The sequence below is a fragment of the Oncorhynchus keta genome, chromosome 11, assembly GCF_023373465.1.
Source record: "Oncorhynchus keta strain PuntledgeMale-10-30-2019 chromosome 11, Oket_V2, whole genome shotgun sequence".
Lineage (NCBI taxonomy): Eukaryota > Metazoa > Chordata > Actinopteri > Salmoniformes > Salmonidae > Oncorhynchus > Oncorhynchus keta.
In genome coordinates, this window is record NC_068431.1 from 17,769,942 (window position 1) to 17,794,827 (window position 24,886).

At 44.9% G+C, this 24,886-nt stretch overlaps 1 protein-coding gene across 4 annotated transcripts in view; it reads right to left on the minus strand.

Moving 5' to 3' along the window:
• Positions 1-4,452: 4,452 nt before the first annotated feature.
• Positions 4,453-24,886, minus strand: part of LOC118389848 (myotonin-protein kinase-like) — a 26,542-nt gene continuing 6,108 nt past the window's right edge. Inside the window, exons 2-15 of one of the 4 annotated variants that reach the window (XM_052529641.1) lie at positions 24,006-24,097; positions 23,836-23,919; positions 18,825-18,920; positions 18,492-18,640; positions 17,991-18,084; positions 17,399-17,596; positions 16,646-16,894; positions 16,370-16,449; positions 16,140-16,236; positions 15,333-15,502; positions 7,889-7,986; positions 5,663-5,715; positions 4,944-5,018; positions 4,453-4,561 (exon numbers count right to left, since the gene is read on the minus strand). In XM_052529641.1, the coding sequence (XP_052385601.1) occupies positions 4,460-4,561; positions 4,944-5,018; positions 5,663-5,715; positions 7,889-7,986; positions 15,333-15,502; positions 16,140-16,236; positions 16,370-16,449; positions 16,646-16,894; positions 17,399-17,596; positions 17,991-18,084; positions 18,492-18,640; positions 18,825-18,920; positions 23,836-23,919; positions 24,006-24,097 (1,637 nt within the window). In that variant the 3' untranslated portion in view covers positions 4,453-4,459. Of the gene's footprint in view, positions 4,562-4,943; positions 5,129-5,662; positions 5,716-7,888; positions 7,987-15,332; positions 15,503-16,139; positions 16,237-16,369; positions 16,450-16,645; positions 16,895-17,398; positions 17,597-17,990; positions 18,085-18,491; positions 18,641-18,824; positions 18,921-23,835; positions 23,920-24,005; positions 24,098-24,886 lie in introns of those variants that run through there. The other 3 variants (XR_008147351.1, XM_052529642.1, XM_052529643.1) reach the window with 3 other exon arrangements.

Consider the following 24,886-nt stretch of genomic DNA (forward strand, 5'->3'; position numbering starts at 1 on the left):
CCTTATCTTGAGAACAAAACAAGTCACTTTTCTTGCCCCCATTCATTTTACTACGAGCGCATTCTCCCTCTGCCCAACAGAAACACTAACAGTTATCACTAGTCCACTTCTGGTTACCCTCATCGATTCCACATAACCCAACTCTTTTTTCACCCACCATGAAACCACAAATGGATCAGCCACTTTTAACAATAAACTTCACTCCTACTGTCACAGACTCTTCTTTTTCCTGATCCTCGGTACATACCTCGGTTTCCGATAACTTCACAGCACCTACCACCTCCGATACTTCACCCTCATTCACTTCCTTTTCTCCTCCTGTTTTCAGCTCCATCTGCTTACACTTTCTACCATTCTTCAACAAACCATCTCCCTTTCCCCCACCATTTTTATCTGACTCAAGCTCACCCTCTTCTTCCCTCTCTCTCTTAGACCTCTTCTCCCTCTCTTTTTCCCTCCACTCCTCCTCAGTTTTCCAAGTATAAGTCTCCTTATGATAATACTGCTGCCCCACTCCTGACACCCATATTGTTCTTGCTTTCTCTAGGGACTCCTTGCCCCCCTTCATTTTAATCACTATAATTGAAGGTTTGATTGTTGGTAGCCTAATAATCTAATATAGACCTTAGCACATTTGATGATCATAATTTTAATTGAAATGATTTGAAACACAATTGAAAATGTTGACAACAGGAAAAATGTTCATAGGAAATAGTAATCACAGCAAAAAGTGTAGTAATTCCCTTCAAAATGAGTATGTGTGTTTTATCCTTTTTCGACCACATAGGGGCGATATTGGCTTACGTCACACTTCATTCATGAGCCAAGAGATAGATCCACAATAAATACTTTATTAGTATAATCAATATGGTTTCCAAAAGATTATTAAATATGTGCAGAAAAACTTTAAGGCATCTCAGTAATCAAATATAATACCACTTCTTTTAAAGCAAATTAAGTAAGAAAACAAAAAAAGACCTTTAGTGCCCAGTGATTGAACAGTCGTGTAATGCCTCATGCAAATCTCAAATATTGCTCACGTAGAAAAGGCCTTGTAAGCTATGGTGAATATTTTGTAGCATACATCAATTCTCTCACCAAAATCCGGTATTATTCTCTCGCATGCTTCACCGTCCAAAGGACCATATTAGGCCTATATGATTTAACATGGCTTTCCCTAACAGCAAGGTGCACAGCATTTTGGCAGTATGATCTATAGCTACCACAGTATACATTTTGTGGATTTAAACCAATATTCTTGCGATCATTAATTGGCTATACTGTACTCTAACCAGAATAGTAAACTTTCCTTCATACCATTGCCTTCCTTGTGCCCCATTGCCCCCAATCATGTATTCTAACAGTTGACGTCGAAGTTTACATACACTTAGGTTGGAGTAATTAAAACTCATTTTTCAAACACTCCAAATATTTCTTGTTAACAAAATATAGTCTTGGCATGTCGGTTAGGACATCTACATTGTGCACGACACAAGTAATTTTTCCAACAATTGTTTACAGACAGATTATTTCACTTATAATTCACTGTAACATAATTCCACGGGGTCAAAAGTTTACATACACTAAGTTGACTGTACCTTTAATCAGCTTGGAAAATTCCATTAAATTATGTAATGGCTTTAGAAGCTTCTGATAGGCTAATTGACATCATTTGAGTCAATTGGAGGTGTACCTGTGGATGAATTTCAAGTCCTTCCTTCAAACTCAGTTCCTCTTTGCTTGACTGTCACACCTTGGTCTTAGTATTTTGTGTTTTCTTTCTTTATTTGGTCAGGCCAGGGTGTAACATGGGTTATTGTGGTGTGTTTTTTGTCTTGGGGTTTTGTGGGGTGACTAATTAGTCTATGGCTGCCTGAGGCGGTTCTCAATCAGAGTCAGGTGATTTTTCGTTGTCTCTGATTGGGAACCATTTAGGCAGCCATATTCTGTGAGTGTTTTTGTGGGTGATTGTTCCTGTGTCTCTGTGTTAGTTATTTCTCCAGACAGGCTGTATAGGTTTTCACGTTCCGTTTGTTGTTTTGTAATATTTATAGTTATTTAATGTATCGCTATTCTTCATTAAAGAACATGAGTAACCACCACGCTGCATTTTGGTCCGATCCTTGTTCTACCTCTTCATCAGAGGAGGAGATAGAAGAACGCCGTTACATTGACATCATGAGAAAATCAAAAGAAATCAGCCTAGACCTCAGAAAATAATTTGTAGACCTCCACAAGTCTGGTTCATCCTTGGGAGAAATTTCCAAACGGCTGACGGTACCACGTTCATCTGTACAATCAATAGTACGCAAGAATAAACACCATGGGACAACGCAGCCGTCATACCGCTCAGGAAGGAGACGCGTTCTGTCTCCTAGAGATGAACGTACTTTGGTGCGAAAAGTGCCAATCAATCCCAGAACAACAGCAAAGGACCTTGTGAAGATGTTGGAGGAAACAGGTACAAAAGTATTTATATCTACAGTAAAATTAGTCCTATAGCAACATAACCTGAAAGGCAGCTCAGCAAGGAAGAAGCCACTGCTCCAAAACCGCCATAAGAAAGCCAGACTACGGTTTGCAACTGCACATGGGGACAAAGATCGTACTTTTTGTAGAAATGCCCTCTGGTCTGATGCAACAAAAATAGAACTGTTTGTTCATAATGACCATTGTTGTGTTTGGAGGAAAAAGGGGGATGCTTGCAAGCCGAAGAACACCATCCCAACCTTGAAGCACGGGGTGGCAGCATCATGTTGTGGGGGTGTTTTGCTGCAGGAGGGAGTGGTGCACTTCACAAAATAGAAGGCATCATGAGGTAGGAAAATGATGTGGACACATTGAAGCAACATCTCAAGACATCAGTCAGAGGAAGTTCAAGCTTGGTCGCAAATGGGTCTTCCAAATGGACAATAACCCCAAGCATACTTCCAAAGTTGGAAAAATGGCTTAAGGACAACAAAGTCAAGGTATTGGAGTGGCCATCACAAAGCCCTGACCTCAATCCTATAGAACATTTGTGGGCAGAACTGAAAAAGCGTGTGCGAGCAAGGAGGCCTACAAACCTGACTCAGTTACACCAGCTCTGTCAGAAGGAATGGGCCAAAATTCACCCAACTTATTGTGGGAAGCTTGTGGAAGGCTACCCAAAACGTTTGATCAAGTTAAACAATGTAAAGGCAACGCTACCAAATACTAATTGAGTGTATGTAAAATTCTGACCCACTGGGAATGTGATGAAATAAATAAAAGCTGAAATAAACAATTCTCTCTACTATTATTCTGACATTTCACATTCTTAATTAAAATAAAGTGGTGATCCTAACTGACCTAAGACAGTGACTTTTTACTAGGATTAAATGTTTGGCTAAGGTGTATGTAAACTTCCGACTTCAACTGTACATTATCTATCCTAGCACTGGTTCAAGGCAACCTACACAGCCTTGATGTAGGAAGGCTCAGCATCAGCAAGCCCTGGACCTGAGCTAAGTGCAACCTTAAAGTGTAACCTTGCAATCCCAGAAATCGTAAAACACACCAACCTCCGATCTCTCTGTCCTTAGCCTTCAGTCAACATTTGCTTTGTCTGGTTCTGTAGATGTTATCTATGTATTCCAAACAGGCCCATCTAATAGCATGCTTTCATCAAAGCCTGTAGTGCAACGAATACCTCTCACATTCAACACAATCCACTCTTACATGTATATATACAAAGTAAACCACTAGATGATGCTGTTAAAAATTAATGACTGAACATTTGTACCACATTAATATTGGACAAAATGCACCAATAATGTCCAGGTGTGCTGGAGAGTGTGTGCTTATGGAGTGGACTGATTGTCCCCTCTGGCTGTCACTTACACCAGCAATGTCTCTTTGCTGTGGTGTCTTCTTGTTGTCAGAGCTTGCTTTTACCTCAGTCCGCTCAGAGATATAAGTGCCCACATAGCGACACTCGGAAAGCAACAGGCATCTATCTATTAGTAGTCCTGGAGGAGATGTCCTTAATTTACATTTTCTATACCTCCCCATTCATTTTAAGCTAGTGACAGTCCTTAGCTTTCCTATGGTTATCCCACTGCTCCATGTTCCCCGTTACCCCATTCATGCCCAGCACTCTGCTCACTCTTAATTCTATATATGGGACAAGTGCAATGAGTATAGCATTCGCCTTAACGCCCGTCCACCATACTAGCTCAAAACTCTCCTTCAGAGGTACTGTAATAGGACTCTGTGGTGGATGCAGAGCAGCATCATGCTGCTGCCTCTCCAGTGTGTTCTGTCCACTTCACGTTAAGCCCATTTCATCCCCACCCTTCATCCCTCCAGCCATGTGGTGCTCCTGTCCTGTTAGCCGAGGGGGTGTTTGGGGGAAGGGAGCAGCTGTAGCGTAGGGGGTGACACATCTGGGTCGCCCCTCGATCCCAAGAGGGGGAGGTAGCTAAACCAAGAGGGGGGTTCAGGAGATCTCAGTACAGCAGTGTCTGTCCCAGGCTTGGAGATCTCCCCCCTCCGCACACACCAACAAGTAGGACTCACTCCTCTCCTGTGGCCAGCGCATCTGAGAGAGAGGGAGACAGAGGAGGAGATGGAAGGGAGGGAGAGGGTGAGAGGAAGATAGAGAAGGAGAGGGAGGGAGGGGAGCATGAAGGGGGAGAGATGGGAGACAGAGAGAGAGAGAGAGTATAAAGGGGGAGAGGTGGAGAAAAAAAGGTGGAGCCATTGTGGGAAGGAGGGGGAGATAGAGAAACAGTGCAAAGAGAGAGAGATGCAGTCATACAGTAATTTCTTCATCAGTATATGGGTGTGTCAAATGGCACCCTATTCCCTATACTTTAGACCAGACCCCTGTTGTCCCTGGTCAAAAGTGCACTAAATAGGGAATTAGGGTATAATTTGGGACAAAAGCATCATTTCCAGTCCTCATGTTTCAAATCTCCTACCCTGTGAAACAGCAGCAGGTGGCGGTGGAGAGGGATCACCAGCGGGTAGTGACAGGCAGGGGGCGATTTCTTCCCCTGAAACACACTCACAGTCACGAACTGAACAGGATTGCAGGCCAGGGTACAGATGCAGTCTTTTTTGTGTGCGAGTCACAGCACAGCACAGCACAGCTTGCCGCACTCGCCTGGGTCAAAATCCGTGAGAGAAAGGCAGACACAAAATAATTTCATTGGCCCTGGGCATGACGAGGACTCGTTATTTCAGATTAATGCAGTGAAATATATTTCGCCAGGTGAGTGTTACATGCTGTGCTGTGACGTGCCCAAAAAATATGCTTTATTTGGATAGTACAGTTATCCACTAACTCTCGCCCTACCACTAACACTAGCTGTAGATCAGCAAGGCGTATAGACCTGCAAGTTGTAAACCATCTATAGAGGACTATCCAAATAAAGTGGGACCCATTGCAGGAGCAGAAATATGGGCTGGGTGTGAGTGGGGTAAGACCTTGTTATGCTTTGCACTACCTCTATATCCACATGGAAATGTACACACATTCTCTTTATATACCCCAAATAAGGCCAATGTTAGTTGCTAAAACAAGATGTTTCCCAAATGACCAAGCAGACAGCCAAATAGGTTGTTTGTTTGCCCTCAGAAAGCCTTTGATCATCTCAGAGAGAGAGAGAGAGAGAGAGAGAGAGAGAGTAAGTCTTACATCATCCAGACAGTGTGCAGGCAGAGAAAGAGACGACGGGCAGACACGCAGTTCTGTGATTGGAGAAGAGAGAGGTACATTAGAACAGCCCAAGGATGGGTTTCCTAAAAGCATCGTAGCACTAAGATCATCTTAATTCCATTGATACTAAAGGGACGGACGATGATCTTAGTCCAACAATGCTTTTGGGAAACCTAGCCCAAGAGAGCAGGGGCCTGTTCAGGAGGGTGAAAAGTTACAGGAATGTTCAGATAGAAATATATTGTGTAGAACAGATATGGTTGTCTGTCACCCAGAATTGGGGATTAGCTCTATCGTGTCAGCCCAGCTAGCACATAATGTTCTGAGAACCATACTGTATGTTTCTTAGCGCTTGGTGAGAGCGTGGTTTTCCTATTGTTATTTTGCAGAAAACCTTCCCACAACATTCTGGGAATGGTGCACGATACCCAGCTAGCACATAACGTTCTGAGAACCATATGTTTCTTAGGTGGGAATTTCTGTACATCAGCATAAGAATTTCTACGGGTTTCCTCGTGGTTCTATTTAAAGTCATGTTCTCCGAACATCAGGAAAACATTCCATATAAATGACAAGAAAACATACATTCTGCTCTCAGCATCAACAAAACTATATCCTCTATCTTGTATGCTCAGGTGTGTTGGCAACGCCCACTAATTGGCCACATTTGATCTTGATGAGTCTTGTTTCCTTTGAAATGGGGTCTGTTTGAATAGACTAAAATGAACATGGCATGCTCGCTCCATCCTGGTGGCGCAGTGGACTAATTCCATGGATAGAGAACAGAAGATCATTGGTTCAAATTTCACTGATGCTGAGCCACAATAAAAATACATGTGTTTGCATGATTAATGCCTTAGGACACATGGAAATTAATTTGCTATCTGTACTTGAAGTTCAAAACAGTGTTATTAAAAGTCTTATTGAAACGTGTTCTCAGAATATTATTTAATTACCTTGAAATAACATATAATTTCCGTTCTCAGAACTTTAATGAAATCTTTCAGGGAAAGTAGTAAAACGTTCTCAGAACCTCCCTACAACCCAAAAATGAACATTCCCAGAACAGGCAAATTGTTTATTTCCGTTCTCAGAATGCTTTAAAAACATTCAGTTTTACCTGTCAGGAAACATATGACTTCGTTCCCAGAACCAATAGGAAACCAAAAACTTAAGTTTACACAACTTCCAAGGAGCCAAATAGCTGGGAGTTCTATTCCTCATGACATTTCTATCTGCAGCATTCCTCAATGTTTGCCTACTGAACGTGGCCCAGGACTGAGTAGCTACACTTTTGCAGGAAACTGTTTTGGGTGGGTGCACTGCTGACGAGCCAGTTGTGAAAGTCACAACAACAACGAAAACGTAAACAATTTCAGCAGCAGTGATTGCGTGAGTGAATGGGTGTGTGGAAGTGAGAGAGAGAAAGAGAGAATGTGATGAAAATGGAGTGATTGGAAAGGGCGTGAGGCTTTGCCAGTGTTTCTTGGCAACTTTTTAAAAGTATAGTACATAGATATGTTTATTATTTCATTAACAATGTTGTTTCCCCTTTAAGCAAGCCAGCCGGTCCTGTTTATCTGCTTGTCAACAGCGCCTGTCATTTGGTCCATTCTGGGAGTTGGAGTCCTCTAAGGGACTGAATGCATCCAGCCCTCCATCCACCCATTAGAAACCTACCCTGAAGGAGACCCCCAAACACTGCATCTTTAAAAGGCTCATTACGCTGTATTGATTTATAGAGAGGGAGGGCCAATGGCTGCATACCAGGCCTATTCTTAGATGGGGTATTTATTGTTCTGTTCTGGCCAAGGGCTCCAACATAAGCAGATGCTGCTTGGTGCTCCTGCTATGAAACACTATTTTTTTCACAGTATGTGGCTCATATGGTCTGGAAATCCTACCATATCACATTTGTGTTGTTAGACACTGTTGCCTGTGAGGCATCAAATGTATGAAAATGTTTTGAAAAAGGGAGGGACTAGCTGGATTCTTCCAATAAGAAAAGCTCATTTTAGTTTTCCGTTGCGAGACGTTTTTAAAAGTTTTCAGTTGTGTACTTTTATGAACACGACACAACCTTCAGGTCAAAAGTTCAAAATGGTTGGAAAAGAAACCAAGGGAAGGATGATAGAACAGGCAATGATTCAAGTATGAGGTTTTTTTGAAGAGGAGATGAGAAGGGATGAGTGCTGGGTCCCTTGCCTGTCTCCTTGGGGGACTTCAGGCCCTGGATCTCCCCTCTCAGTCTCTCCATCTCTTTCTCCAGCTCTCCATTCCTCTTCTCTGCCTCTTGCAGCCGCCTACATAGATGATTAGATAAGATCAGCTTTGAATACAATGGCTCTGGTATTGGCTATGAATACTCACCTAAATATCAAAAGGCATCATTACATTATAGCTTTATTAGCTACATATAATGTACAGTGGCTTGGGAGAGTATTCACCCCCTTTGGCATTTTCCTGATTTTTTCGCCCTTACAACCTGGAATTTAAATAGATTTTTTTGGGGGGTTTGTACAATTTCATTTACACAACATGCCTACCACTTTGAAGATGCAACATATTTTTTATTGTGAAACAAACAAGAAATAAGACAGAAAAACAGAAAACTTGAGGGTGCATAACTATTCACCCCCCAAAGTCAATACTTTGTAGAGACACCTTTTGCAGCAATTATAGCTGCAAGTCTCTTGGGGTATGTCTCTATAAGCTTGGCACATCTAGCCACAGGGATTTTTGCCCGTTCTTCAATGCAAAACTGCTCCAGATCCTTCAAGTTGGATGGGTTCCGCTGGTGTACAGCAATCTTTAAGTCATACCACAGACTCTCAATTGGATTGAGGCCTGGGCTTTGACTAGGCCATTCCAAGACATGTAAATGTGTCCCCTTAAACCACTCAAGTGTCGCTTTAGCAGTATGCTTAGGGTCATTGTCCTGCTGGAAGGTGAACCTCTGTCCCAGTCTCAAATCTCTGGAAGACTGAAACAGGTTTCCCTCAAGAATTTCCCTGTATTTAGTGCCGTCCATCATTCCTTCAATTCTGACCAGTTTCCCAGTCCCTGCCGATGAAAAACATCCCCACACCATGATGCTGCCACCACCATGCTTCACTGATGGTGTTCTCGGGGTGATGAGAGGTGTTAGGTTTTTTTCTTTAAGCAATGGCTTTTTTTCTGGCCACTCTACTGTAAAGCTAATCTCTGTGGAGTGTGTGGCTTAAAGTGACAGATACTCCAATCTCAGCTGTGGCGCTTTGCAGCTCTTTCAGGGTTATCTTTGGTCTCTTTGTTGCCTCTCTGATTAATGCCCTCCTTGCCTGGTCTGTGAGTTTTGGTGGGCAGCCCTGTCTTTGCAGGTTTGTTGTGGTGCCATTTTCTTCCCATTTTTTTATGGATGTAATGGTGCTCTGTGGGATGTTAAAAGTTTCTGATATGTTTTTGTAACTCAACCCTGATCTGTACTTCTCCACAACTTTGTCCGTGACATGTTTGTTGAGCTCCGTGTGCTTCATGGTGCCACTTGCTTGGTGGTGCCCCTTGCTTAGTGGTGTTGCAGACTCTGGGGCCTTTCAGAACAGGTGTTTCTATACTAAGATCATGTGACAGATCATGTTACACTTAGATTGCACATAGGTGGACTTTATGTAACTAATTATGTGACTTCTGAAGGTAATTGGTTGCACCAGATCTTATTGTGGAAGGACCACTAGAGGGCAGGCTGGGCTCATGGATAGTAGCCCAACAAAGCATGGGAGACAAGGTAACCAGAGTCAATTAAGCACAGCTGACGGTACTAATGACATACTCTCCTTCCCCTATAAAAGAGAGAATGGAACCAGCAGAGAGGGGGAAACTATCTCTGGAAGATGGCCACCGAGAGAGAGAAGCTGTGCTGAAAGAACCACTAAGACATTACATTACATTTACATTTAAGTCATTTAGCAGACGCTCTTATCCAGAGCGACTTACAAATTGGTGCATTCACCTTATGACATCCAGTGGAACAGCCAAGACGATGACAAACCCGTGATTTATGTTTGTTGTAGTTTAAAGATAATCCTATTGTGTTCTTGTTTCATCTGGAGAAGAAGATGTGTGTTTTTCCTTGGAAGATTTTTCATTGATTATGTTGGAATGTTTTTGTTGACAAAATACCCTCAATAGAGAACCGTGTTCAATCAAGAAAACCTACTCCTGACTCGTTTATTCCACCTTCCCGCTTTAGAGTGACGCCTAATTACTTGGTACGCTCACATTGGTGGAGGATGCAGGCATTAGGTGGACGAGTGACACAAGGATAAGTGAGTAAATCAATATTCTTCCAGTAGACCCGGAGGAACCATTCAAGAACAATGGATAACGCCCTACTACAACAATTGATCATGGCACAGCAGACAACCATAGAACTCCTGCAACAACAGCTGAGTCGACGAGAAGAACCTAGAGTTAGGCCAAGAGCGTCTGCTCACGCCATCTTACCTCGTCTCTCCAAGGAGGATGATATTGAGGCCTTCCTCATGACCTTGAAAGGACGGCCATCTTGGAAGAGTGGCCGCCCACAGAATGGGCTAGCGCATTAGCTCCTCTTTTGACCGGGGTGGCTCAGGAAGCCTATTTTGACCTGGATTCCCGCGAAGCTGCGGACTATGGGCGACTAAAAACCGAGATCCTGTCCCGGTACCAGCTGACTGCCAGAGATAGGGCTGTAAAGTTCCATCAATGGACCTATACAGCTGATCAACCCGTCCTTGCCCAGATCTTCGCCTTAATACGACTGACGAAACAGTGACTAGAACCTGGAAAGGGAGTAGGACATGTGATAGAGACTCTCGTAGTGGACAAGATATTGAGAGAATTACCCAGTGACTTAAAAAGGGTTGTGGGGCAAGCCAACCCGTTGTCAGCCGACGACATAGCCCAGGCGGTGGAAACATATCGGTCTACAGGGGAGTTGTTAAAAAGTGACAAGGAGGAACGGAAGGAGTCTTCCAATCCCGTACCACGACTCACCCCGGCGCGCCCACCACCGAAACGTCCAAGCCCCCCCCGGAGGTGGGAGAAGTCAGCCACCACACAGCCGGGTCGGTGTTATAAATGTCAGTCTCCCAACCATTATGCCCCACAATGTCCTAGCAAGGATGAGCCCATGGTCACGGAGTCGTCACTGCCTACCCCCACCATCCCGTTTTGAGGGGGCAGGATCAACACTGTTGGTTAGCAGAGATAGCCCCAGCCTCAGAGATTCCGGTGCGAGTTGAAGGACAAGATGTGGTAGCTATTCTCGACTCGGGAAGTATGGTTACGTTAGTAGAGGAGCGGATGGTGACCTCCGCAACACTGCTACCAGACAAAGTAGCCGTATCCTGTATCCATGGAGACACCCACTATTACCCCACTGTGATTCTGCCTATTCTCACTCCAAAAGGAAGGTGTACAGTCAGGGCAGGGAAAGTGCCCCAGCTGAAGGTGCCATTATTGATCGGGAGAGACTGTCCCCTATAAAAGGAGCTTCGGCAGATGACGTTATGCACGGGAAGAAGGGGGACAGGAAAGAAGAGAAACTCCAAGCCAGAGGTAGTAGTACTACAAGGAGACGTAGCCACGTCCTCGTCCTCTACAGCAGAGGAAGAAATAGCGACCCAACGTTTACGACAGATATTCCAGGAAACCACCGATGAAGACACCTGTGAAGGGTTATACACAACGCAGGAAGGAAGGAGCAACCAGGCACTAAGGGATATATTCGAAGCTCCATCCGAGGAGGGAACCTGGAAGGGATTCTCCTCGGTCCCCCCTGATGGGGATGTGGAACAACCTCCACATCCCTCTACTGAGGTTGACCTGCCCCAGGAATTAAAGGGACAGTTCGGCACCTCGCAGCCTAGAGACCCAGACCTAAGGGAGGCCATGAGGAAGGTGAAGGTGATCGACGGGAGGAACGTCGACGGATCAGGTGAGCCCCCTCTTCCTTACTATGCAATCAGGCGGGGTCTCTTATACTGGGTTGTACGACGAAGGGGGGAAAACCAGGAATTACTAATGGTGCCTAGACCATACAGGGATACAGTTCTACAGTTAGCCCATTCCCACGTCCTAGGAGAACACCTGGCACGAGACAAGACAGAATCATGCAGAGATTCTATTGGCCCCGTGTCACCGAGATGTGGCCAGGTATTGTAAGACGTGTGATCAATGTCAACGTACAGCCCCACGGCCACACCTACGTAACCCTTTGATTCCTCTCCCCATCATAGAGACTCCCTTTGAACGCATAGCTATGGACCTCGTAGGACCCCTCCCAAAATCCGCCAGAGGACACGAGTACATCCTAGTGGTTATAGATTACGCTACCAAGTTCCCGGAGGCCATACCCCTGCGTAACATGTCGTCAAAGGGAATTGCCAAGGAGTTATTCCTGATGTTCTCTTTTGTGGGCCTTCCCAAGACGATCTTAACCGATCAAGGAACCCCGTTCATGTCCCGGTTGATGAAGGACTTGTGTTGGTTACATCAGGTTCAACAGATACGTACAAGCATATTCCACCCTCAAACAGATGGGTTGTGTGAACGCTTGAACAAAACAATTAAAAGCATGTTGAGAAGAGTGGTGTCCCGAGACGGGAAAAACTGGGACATGCTTCTCCCACACTTAATGTTTGCCCTGCGAGAAGTACCCCAGGCATCCACTGGATTCTCTCCGTTTGAATTGCTCTATGGCAGACCCTGTTGAGGAATCCTCGACTTAGCCAAGGAGACCTGGGAGACCCAACCATGCCCCTTTCGATCCACAATAGAACACGTTACCCTGATGAGAGACCGCCTGTCAGCAGTGTGGCCCATAGTCAAGGAGCATATGGAGAAGGCCCAAAGGACCCAAGGCCGGGCCTATGATAAATCCGCGACCCGCGTGAGTTCACCGTGGGAGAGAAAGTGATGGTGCTTGTGCCCACGGCCGAACATCGCTTGCTGGCGCAGTGGAGGGGGCCCTACGCGGTAATGAAAAGGGTCTCACCGGTCAATTACCTCATCAAGCAACCTGACAGGAGGAAGAAGGTCCAACTCTATCACATAAACCTGCTGAAGACGTACCATGGACGAGAGGAGGAGGTGGCTTTGATGGCCCTGGAGCGCAAAGAAAAAAAGAGGCTCTACCACAGGTGCGCCGTGGCCAAACTCTCCTACCGGAGCAGTCAAGACAGCTAGACAAGCTCATTATGAACTTTGGTCGAATATTCTCTCCATTCCCAGGACAAACAGATGTCCTGTTCCACCATATCCACACTGAACCCGGCAAGAAAGTGCATATCCGCCCTTACAGGATTCCTGAGGCTCGCCGAGTCATCGCTAAGAAAGAGGTGAGGGAGATGTTGAGGATGGGCGTGATCGAGCCCTCGACGAGCGAGTGGTCCAGTCCCATAGTCCTGGTCCCCAAAGCCGATGGTAGTATGAGACTCTGCAACGACTTTAGGGGCGTGAATGCCATCTCTACATTCGATGCGTACCCCATGCCCCGCGTGGATGAACTCTTGGAGCGCTTAGGAAAGGCCAAGTTCATCACTACCCTGGATTTGACGAAGGGATATTGGCAAGTGCCGGTGGCTCCGGAGGATCGCCCAAAGACTGCCTTCGCCACCCCAGAGGGGCTTTTCCAGTATGTGAGGATGCCCTTCGGACTGCACGGACCGCTGCAACCTTCCAACGCCTCATGGATGCCATTCTACGGCCCCATCAAGAGTATGCAGCGGCGTACATAGACGATGTGGTCATCCACAGCGAGGACTGGGATAGTCACCTCCTGCGATTACGGGCGGTGCTCGTGAGTTTGGAAGCCACAGGGTTGACAGCCAATCCAAATAAATGCTGCCTGGGCCTGTCCGAAGCGCAATACCTGGGGTATACCGTGGGGAATGGGAAAATACGCCCGCAGGCAGAGAAGACCAGGGCAATTTGTGACTGGCCTCGACCCCGGACCAAGCGAGACGTTCGGGCCTTCTTAGGGATAACAGGATATTATCGCCGTTTTATCCCGGGATATGCAACCATTGCCAACCCCCTCACAAACCTCATCAGGAAAAACCTGCCAAACCAGGTAGAGTGGAAAGACGAGACGGAAGAGGCCTTTCAATTGCTAAAAGATGGCCTGTGTTCTGATCCCGTTCTACAGGCTCCGGACTTCTCACAAGAGTTCATTGTGCAGGTCGACGCCTCGGATACAGGGCTCGGGGCCGTACTAGCTCAGGGTAAAGGTGAAGCAGAGAAGCCGATTCTCTTCATTAGTAGGAAACTCAGCGATCGGGAACAGAGGTATGCGACCGTAGAGAAAGAGGCCTTAGCCATCAAGTGGGCCCTCGATTATCTCCGGTACTACCTATTGGGTCGGAGGTTTGCATTAGTTACTGACCATGCGCCCCTCACGTGGATGGCTGGTAAGAGAAACAATAACAACAGAATAGCCAGATGGTTTTTGTCTTTACAACCGTTCTCTTTCCATGTCATCCACAGGGCCGGATCGAGGAACGGGAATGCAGACGCGCTGTCCCGACGAGACCAAGATGGTGCATCTGGCGCCCGACCCTCCGGTTCGGTCCTGGGGGGGAAGGTATGTGGAAGGACCACTAGAGGGCAGGCTGGGCTCATGGATAGTAGCCCAACAAAGCATGGGAGACAAGGTAACCAGAGTCAATTAAGCACAGCTGACGGTACTAATGACATACTCTCCTTCCCCTATAAAAGAGAGAATGGAACCAGCAGAGAGGGGGAAACTATCTCTGGAAGATGGCCACCGAGAGAGAGAAGCTGTGCTGAAAGAACCACTAAGACGGTGACAAACCCGTGATTTATGTTTGTTGTAGTTTAAAGATAATCCTGTTGTGTTCTTGTTTCATCTGGAGAAGAAGATGTGTGTTTTTCCTTGGAAGATTTTTCATTGATTATGTTGGAATGTTTTTGTTGACAAAATACCCTCAATAGAGAACCGTGTTCAATCAAGAAAACCTACTCCTGACTCGTTTATTCCACCTTCCCGCTTTAGAGTGACGCCTACTTACTTGGTACGCTCACATTATTTAGGGAATTCGAAGCAGAGGGGGGAAAAAATTGGCACGCACCACTTTTCCATTTTTTATTTTTGATAATTTTTTGAAACAAGTCATTTTTTAAATTTCGCTTCACCAGTTTGGACTATTTTGTGTATGTCCATTACATGAAATCCAAATAAAAATCCATTTAAATTATAGGTTGTAATGCAACAAAATAGTAAACTTTTGCATAGCTACCCAGTTGTCTGCTGAGTCTGTCAAGTATGAAAGGAAAAGGTGTGGGAGACTCATTTTTAGCAGTAGAACAATACTGAAATAAAAGCATAGGCCCCATATCTACCTGTGTGTGCCTAACAATGTTCGTACTTCTGCCATGTTGTCCTGTTGCCGTGTTATGTTGTTGTCTTAGGTCTCTCTTTATGTATTGTTGTCGTGTGTCTTGTCGTGATGTGTGTTTTGTCTTAGTTTATTATTTTTTGCCTCTTGGTAGGCCGTCATTGTAAATAAAATGTGTTCTTAATTGACTTACCTGGTTCAATAAAGGCTAAAAAAGGTTACAAAAAAAATGTATATGTGTATCTGTCTGTCTCACTCAGGAGTGATCTAACCTATGCAGATCCTCATCAAGTACTGAATTCTGGTCGTTCTCCTCCTCTTCCTCCTCTGTTGTGGTGTGAGTCGACTCTGCAGTACCCTGCTCCAAGGCTAGGGGGAGCTCAAGCAGGGCAGGCAGGTTGTCAGGCGTGGTCAGGACATCTCTGAGCTGCCACATCTGACTCTGAAAGCCCACAGCACCCCTCAGTGTTAGACATACACCGCCTGATAAAGGTTAACATTGTGTAGCCCTCAGCATCAGTGGAGGCTGCTGAGGGGAGAGCACAGGTTATGCTGAGCACACCTTAATTGGGGAGGACGGGCTCATAATCATGGCTGGAACAGAGCTAATGGAATGGCATCAAACCATGTGTTGGCATCAAACCATGGCATCAAACCATACCATTCCACCTATTCCACTCCAGCCATTCCCACGAGCGCATCCTCCCCAATTAAGGTGCCACCAACCACCTGTACTCAGCATAACCTAATCTAGCAGCCGTTAGTATTTATAGCGTGCCTAACTTTGACGTATGCCACAAAACACATTCAAGATGTTGCTAGCTCAGGAGGAACTAAGCATTTTTGTCACTGCTTAGTGACACATGAGATGAGGAAAGCACTTAGCGTTCCTGCATAAATAAATGGACATATATGTGTAACAGGGTGGGAGTCCCAACCTACAGCTAACTAGCTAGTGGTTCCACATCGCTTACCCGACTACTCAAATTGTCCTTAGTAGCCAATCTAGAAGTTAGCATTCTAGTCTTGATTGTTAAAACGTAACTCAGCTAGGTGTTAGGTGTGGATGGTCAACCTACAAGCTTATCCTGGAAATTGAAGCTTGGCAACCCAAGGTGTCGCTGGTGGTCAATCTCCATCATGATGTCACGACTGCGATCCAAGGCACCTGTCTGTCTGTAAGAGATACAAAAAAAAAACAGAAAGAACAAAAGACAAAGAAAACATAACTGTGTTGATATAGTTTTGTATGATACCCCATTAATTTGGGGTACTTTGATACTGAGACAGTATATGATATGAATGTGACCTTGTAGCTGTGTAGGAGTAGCCAACGAAAGCCAGGTGAACTCCGATAGGGGCCTTGTCCATAACATCACTCAGTGTTTCCTGTAGAACACAAGACAGCATTACAAATAGAGTGCTTTATATGTTGATATGTTATCTGCTATATTTGCTTTTCAGGCTTGCTTCTGGAGCCATGCAATATTATGTGGAGTCCCTAAAGGCTTTGTATTAGACTCCTTTACATTTAAATGGATCGTATATAGATTGTAGATTGCATATTGACTTTTCGGATTAATACCATTTCACTGAGGCAGTCATCCAACACATCAAAGTTGGAGGTGTCAGTGGCGTTGGAGACTTCAGGTTGGAAGGGTGCTGGAAGTTCATGCAGGGAGCCCCAGTCTAGTCCACAGAAGAAGGGGTGGGCCCTGAAGTCCCCAGAACCCCTGGCCCCCATACGATCCTCCCTCTCACAGATTAGCCCCATGATGAGGGAACGGGCCTCATCTGAAACCTCGGGGCCAGACGGGGGGAACTCAAAGTGCTCCTGGGGGGACATAATGGTTGGTTCCTCTGAGTTCTTCAGAGTTCTTTAGGTTTGAGCTCAATATATACCTCTTTGCACTCCTTGCAGATGTATAAGAAAATGGTCTCAAAGATCACTATGGTCCAATCCCAAATTGACCCCTAAACCCTACACACTTTAAAAAAAAATATATATATATATATAAAAAAAATGTTTTACGCCCTATGCACTTGCAGAGATCTGATTGGTTTTGACAGGTGTAAGCAATATTATAATAGCTCTAGGAAGCTATGTGGAAGTTTCACCATACTGCTTGTACTAATTGAATTCTCTAATATCTCCACAAGTGTAGGGTTTAGGGGTATATTTGGGATTGTAGTTCTTGTTCGACATCCTTCCCTCTTCGTATTTCCTATAACGTTTTGCACTGATCTACAGAAACATATGGAAAATGTTCTGATGACCCTCAACATGTTCTCTTGATCAATCTGTAAGACTAGTTTCTGTATAAAGTCATCATCGTACCTGGAAGTTCATGATCTTGGCGTAGGTCTCAGAGATGGAGTCTGCGTAGAAGGGTGTGGTCCCCTGCAGCATCTCGTAGGCACAGACCCCCAGGGCCCACCAGTCACACTCAGGGCCGTAGCCTCCCCCTCCCTCCACCGCACGCAGGATCTCTGGGGACAGGTAGTCGGGTGTGCCCACCGCCAGGGAAGAGTACACCTGCAAATATACAGACACATGTCAAGGCACACAAATGCATTTACAAAAGTTAGAATTCTATCTTCGGGATAGCTCCCTGAGCATTTACAAAAGTTAGAATTCTATCATCGGGATAGCTCCCTGAGCATTTACAAAAGTTAGAATTCTATCCTCGGGTTAGCTCCCAGAGCATTTACAAAAGTTAGAATTCTATCATCGGGATAGCTCCCTGAGCATTTACAAAAGTTAGAATTCTATCCTCGGGTTAGCTCCCCGAGCCTTGGCTTTAGCTTGAAGGGCTTACACAACCTTGTGACTCACAGTAGACCCAGGTTTGATACCCACTCTGTTACTTTTGCACAACAGTATTGTGGAGTGAATTGTGAGTATTTTGTGGCCCTTTGGGGTCTCTCACCATGCCATCCTCCTGGACCCTCAGACAGGAACCAAAGTCCCCCAGCCTGACATGGCCCTCCGCCGTCAGCATGATGTTGTCAGGTTTGATGTCCCTACAAAGGGGAGAGTGAAGGATGCAAATCTGACTATGCACATTCACAGGTCTGAACATTATTCTTACTGTTCCCAGGTCATCTATATGAGATTTCATAGCTAACGTACCCATGGTTCGTGGAACCCTAGACTCAGAACTTGCGGTGCATGGAACAAAGTGAAACCATTAGATGACGTAAACAGTCCACACTCTATTATGCTTATTTATTCATGCATTCCAGAGTTAACAGACATTATTTGAACCTCTCTTGTAGGTCCTCCAAAGTAAGGAACAATGTTCCCTGTTTTCTGAGAACATTTCTTCCAGAAAAATGACTGTTTTCAGAACATTACGGCGGTATTCTAGGAACACCACAAATTGTTTGCTGGAGGTTGTCATGTTGCCAGGTGTCTCTGACCAACTAACCTGTGCACATAGCCCATCCTGTGGATGGAGTCGATCGCCATGACCATCTCAGCCAAGTAGAACTGGGCCATGTCCTCAGGGATACGGTCGCCAAACTTACTGAGCAGGGTCAACAGGTCACCACCCACGTAGTAGTCCATCACCAGGTACTGAGAGAGAGAGCGAGAGTGAGCGAGAGAGAGAGATAGAGAGAAAGAAAGATTAAATTACTATCCCTTGGTGTATTTCAAGGGAAAGAAACTGAGGGAAGTGACTGAATCACACCAGGTAGACTGCAGTCAGATGTGAAGGCTGGAATGACCCTGATGTTAGCGATTTGTCACTAATACCCACCAGGTAATTGTCGTCCTGGAAGGCATAGTGCAGCTCTGTGATCCACCTTCGATCACCCTTCAGCAGAACCTCTCTCTCCTCCTGGTAACAAGCTGTCTACAAGGACAGAAACACAAAGACGCAACACAGAGAGACAGATGGCCTCACATCCCAGCTTGCTTCCTTGGAAGTTGTGGGAACATACGTTTTTGGTTTTCCGTTGGTTCTGGGAATGAAGCCATAAGTTTCCTGACATGTAAAACGGAACGTTCTGAGAACGGTAGTGACATTTTTTCCTGTTCTGGGTTCGTTCCTTTTTGGGTTGCATGGAGGTTCTGAGAACATTTTACTATGGTTTCCTGAAAGTTTTCCTGGGAGGCTTTATTAATGTTCTGCGAACAGAAATTATATCTTATTTGAAGGTAATTAACCCTCTATGGCATGACTTTTTATTTTGGGGGGTAAAACATATTTTACCCAATTTCTTTTTTTGGGGGCTTGGGGGCCCCTGATAATATATCTATCATAACATTTGTCGTCCATTCCCCCGCACCCCACACCCCCGAACCAGACATTGGTTTGTTGCCTCAGGGCTGGAATAAGGAAAACAAGCGATATATGAATTAGAACAAAAGTTTTATTTTTCATATAAACATATAAACCAACATCCAAATGACTGTCTGTGTGTGTGTGCATGTGTGTAGGGGTTAGCCCATGTGTGCGGGTATATGTGCGAGTGTGTGTGTGTTTCAGTGTGTCTGAATGTGTGTTTGCCTGGGTTATTGTTTGAATCAGTGTTTCCCTTTTTGACAAAAGCACACTCTGATTTCCAATTCTGTATGGAACCTCAGGAAGCAGTTGCTGGTGGATGTGAAACAGAGGTGGACATCACATTTCTGACACTTGGCTTTTGGTGTACCTGTGCAACCTGGTACCTTGCATCTCCCCTTCTTTTCAGCCAGACTCATCCAGTGGGCTGTGGCATCCAGGCGCACATTAGGGACTGGAATTGGAGCAGGGGTCCTTTCCTCCTCTTACTCACCAGCAATTGTGGAACTGGGATGACCTTTCTTGCACTCCAGACTCTTTCCACTTTTGCATAGGCCTTCAGCAATGTATGACTTGAAGGCATACAGCTTCATTTGTTCCTTCTTTCTCATGCCAGTGTCTTCACGATGATCATATCCAGGAAGTGGAACTCAGTGAGTCAAGCAGATCCACCCCACCAATATCCTTGTTGTATTCTTTCACCACAGCAGGGCAGGGGACTTTGGTGATCATCTTTCGCTTGAGATCCCACCTGTCAACCTCAGTTTTGTTTTGATGGCCTCCCTTCTATTCAGTATCATGGTGTCAGCAACTTGGGACACTCGGCAGACTTTGTTCCAAAACATGCGGGTGCCTGGTAAAGCAAACAACGACATGTACACCACAATACTCAGGAACTGCTCCAATTCTTTTGTTGTGAGGTTAAGGGGCTTGTTTACGTTACATTGTATTGCATATAAACTTGACAGGCCTACAATAACTTCCAGAATGTCTTCAGTGAAAAACTGCTTGAAGTACTGGAGGGGGACATGATATCATCAGATCTTGAAAGCAGGCCCTGCCATTCTGGGTAAGCATTGAAGTATGCATTGTGGGGTGTTGTCCACCGGGGTAGGCGTGGAACATCAACCTCTGCTACATCTTCATCCTCAGACTCAGTCTCATTGTCAACAGACAGGCATTCTCCTTTAAAAAATAAAGCAGGAAGCACACATTTGAATGTGTCATATACCCTTCTTCATCCACTAATGCACGCGAACACACACACACACACACATGCATGCACACGCAAATATTACTTTGCTGACTGACCCCTAACTGACTGACCCCTGGCTCATGGTCCTCACTGTCAGAGGGAATGACCCTAACTGCTCGATGATGTTCCTTCCGCCCATAAAATGTTATTGTGTCCATTTCCTGTAAGTATCAGTAGATAGTAAAGTAAAAACATTGACCATGGTCATAATTATGCATCCAAGCACATCTCCACACTTGCCCGAACAAAAGTGGTCTAACTGCACAATGTTGCCCTGAGGCAACGAACCAAAAAACACTGTTTTAGTATAAAAATAAAAAATAAATGTCTTTAAACAATCAAACATACTTCTTTACATACTCATGCACATGCATATATTTAAAAAAAAAAGTTATTTCAATTTAAACATGTTAAAAAGTGATTTTATCTTACCAATTGGTGGCAATGTGTCCCATGCGGCTTTGCTTTCTGAAAGGACTGCTCCACCCCAGACAAAAGGCCACACTCACTTCAGCCCCTCATTTCATAGGACACAGACATGTCCGGCGATATTATATATATACACTGCTCAAAAAAATAAAGGGAACACTAAAATAACACATCCTAGATCTGAATGAATGAAATATTCTTATTAAATACTTTTTTCTTTACATAGTTGAATGTGCTGATCAATGGAAATCAAATTTATCAACTCATGGAGGTCTGGATTTGGAGTGACACTCAAAATTAAAGTGGAGAACCACACTAGAGGCTGATTCAACTTTGATGTAATGTCCTTAAAACAAGTCAAAATGAGGCTCAGTAGTGTGTGTGGCCTCCACGTGCCTGTATGACCTCCCTACAACGCCTGGGCATGCTCCTGATGAGGTGGCGGATGGTCTCCTGAGGGATCTCCTCCCAGACCTGGACTAAAGCATTCGCCAACTCCTGGACAGTCTGTGGTGCAATGTGGCATTGGTGGATGGAGCGAGACATGATGTCCCAGATGTGCTCAATTGGATTCAGGTATGGGGAACAGGCCGGCCAGTCCATAGCATCAATGCCTTCCTCTTGCAGGAACTGCTGACACACTCCAGCCAAATGAGGTCTAGCATTGTCTTGCATTAGGAGGAACCCAGGGCCAACCGCAACAGCATATGGTCTCACAAGGGGTCTGAGGATCTCATCTCAGTACCTAATGGCAGTCAGGCTACCTCTGGCGAGCACATGGAGGGTTGTGCGGCCCCCCAAAGAAATGCCACCCCACACCATGACTGACCCACCGCCAAACCGGTCATGCTGGAGGATGTTGCAGGCAGCAGAACGTTCTCCACGGCGTCTCCAGACTCTGTCACGTCTGTCACATGTGCTCAGTGTGAACCTGCTTTCATCTGTGAAGAGCACAGGGTGCCAGTGGCGAATTTGCCAATCTTGGTGTTCTCTGGCAAATGCCGAACGTCCTGCACGGTGTTGAGCTGTAAGCACAACCCACACCTGTGGACGTCGGGCCCTCATACCACCCTCATGGAGTCTGTTTCTGACCATTTGAGCAGACACATGCACATTTGTGGCCTGCTGGAGGTCATTTTGCAGGGCTCTGGCAGTGCTCCTCTTGCTCCTCCTTGCACAAAGGCGGAGGTAGCGGTCCTGCTGCTGGGTTGTTGCCCTCCTACGGCCTCCTCCACATCTCCTGATGTACTGGCCTGTCTCCTGGTAGCGCCTCCATGCTCTGGACACTACGCTGACAGACACAACAAACCTTCTTGCCACAGCTCGCATTGATGTTCCATCCTGGATCAGCTGCACTACCTGAGCCACTTGTGTGGGTTGTAGACTCCGTCTCATGCTACCACAAGAGTATAAGCACCGCCAGCATTCAAAAGTGACCAAAACATCAGCCAGGAAGCATAGGAACTGAGAAGTGGTCTGTGGTCACCACCTGCAGAACCACTCCTTTATTGGGGGTGTCTTGCTAATTGCCTACAATTTCCACCTGTTGCCTATTCCATTTGCACAACAGCATGTGAAATTTATTTTCAATCAGTTTTGCTTCCTAAGTGGACAGTTTGATTTCACAGAAGTGTGATTGACTTGGAGTTACATTGTGTTGTTTAAGTGTTCCCTTTATTTTTTGAGCAGTATATATATATATATATATATATATATATATATATATATATATATATATACATATATATATAAAAACAATATTATCAAAAAGGGGTGCTGTGAGGTACAAAAAGATAGTTTGTTACCATGCCATAGAAGGTTAAATAACATTCTGAGAACAATATGATTTTTAATAACACTGCTTGCGTTAACTGTTTTGATCTCCAGCCATACATAGCCAATTCATTTCCATGTGTCCTAAGGCAGTGTTTCCCAACCCTGGTCCTCAAGCACCCTCAACAGTACACAGTTTTTTTTGTGGCCCTTGACAAACACACCTCAGGGAACCATTTGGGAGCAGTACTTTAAATAGAACTATAAGGAAACCTGTAGGAAACGTTACTCTAAAGTACTGGAATTCCCTCAGAAAAAACTTTCTTAATGTTCTCTGAACTATTTCAGAACATTCCCAATGTCAAAGCAGTTGTAGAACGTTCCTCGAACATTACTAAAAATGTAATCAAGTGTAACCATATTTGAACTTTTAGGAAATGTTCTGTAATGAAACACCAAGAAAATAAAGTTATTTTAACGTCTTTAAATTTGCTGAGAATTTTCCAAAGCCAAGCAACTATCCTGCACCATTTCTAGAAAGTTGTGAGAAGGTTGTATTGCAAAATAACCATAGGACAACATTCTCAGAACGTTATGTGCTAGCTGGGATGTTGTTTTACAGTAGACGCAAGAAGCAACAAAGAAGTTGGTTCTAATACAAAATGTATCCGTTGTTATGTGCATAGTAAAACCCACTAAGGACAGACATTATGTTAATGTCTAGTTTCAAATTACATTTGATTGAGTTGTCAATGAATGTGAATTCAACATGAAAACAAGAAACATTTGAACCATGTCATTATGTTTAGCTTTAAAATTATAAAATATTGTTACTTACACCAGATAAGTGCAGTGAAACGTGTTGTTTTATAGGGTAGACCATCGCTTAAAAATTCTTTGTTGTTTTTTTCAAATCCAATCAGTTTTCCATGTTGATTCAATGTCATCACACTTATTTTTTTGTAGTTGAAACGGTGTTGATTCAACCAGTTTGTGCCCAGTGGGAAGGTTCCTGTGTGTGTTTACCTCTCCTCGCTTCAGCATGTCCCACTTATTCATAATCTTCAGCGCGTACACTTGCTGTGTGCTACGCATCCTCGCCACAGCCACCTATAAATACAGCAACACACACGTTACCACGGAGATAAGATTCAATTGTTCAAAGTGCACCTTCACTTTTGGCGGCGTCCTCTCACCTCACTGAAGGTCCCTCGACCAATCACCTTCAAGATGTGGAAGTCATCCCTCTTGATGCGTGTCTTCTTCACCTGCCTCACCAGGGGCTCCGCTGTGATTGGAGGAGAGAGGACAGAAAGACTGTTGATTTCACAAGAAAAGACATGGAAAGCGGGTGTTTGAAAATAAATACATTCTAACTAGGGTCAACCTTTGTATGGAGAATATATTTTATACACTCACATCCTCCAAAAGCAGGCCTGACAAGCCTGGAGTAAGGACTAGATCTAGACACTGTGCTTGTTTATGTAGATGGCCCTCATCACACACACACACACACACACACACACACACACACACACACACACACACACACACACACACACACACACACACACACACACACACACACACACACACACACACACACACACACACACACACACACACACTGTTAACAAGAAGACCTCCGGGCATCCTGGCAAAAGCTGTCTGTTTCCTTTAACCTTTCAAACAAACACTTCCAAGTGTCATGGGTCACCAGCCTCCTCTGAAATACAACCCAGAAACAGTCAAAACACACGCATGTGTATTTTTGTGTGTGGTTGGAGAGACTGTGGATCAGATGGTAGAGCATGAAATTTGCAATGCCAGAATCGTGCGTTCGATTCCTGCTAGACCACCACGCTAAAAATGTATGCTCATATGACAGTAACAAGCAGCCAGATCCCCTTTAAGGCACTGGTGTTCTGAAATAGTCTAAGAGTGTGTCTAAGAATAGCTGCCACCGTTTAATACTTTTTTAAGGCAAGTTTTCCAGCCCCTTGGTTTTCTTTTTTTCTTCACTCCCTTCTCCTGTGGGAAGGAATGCGAGCGAGACCAAGGCAACAGTATAAACTGT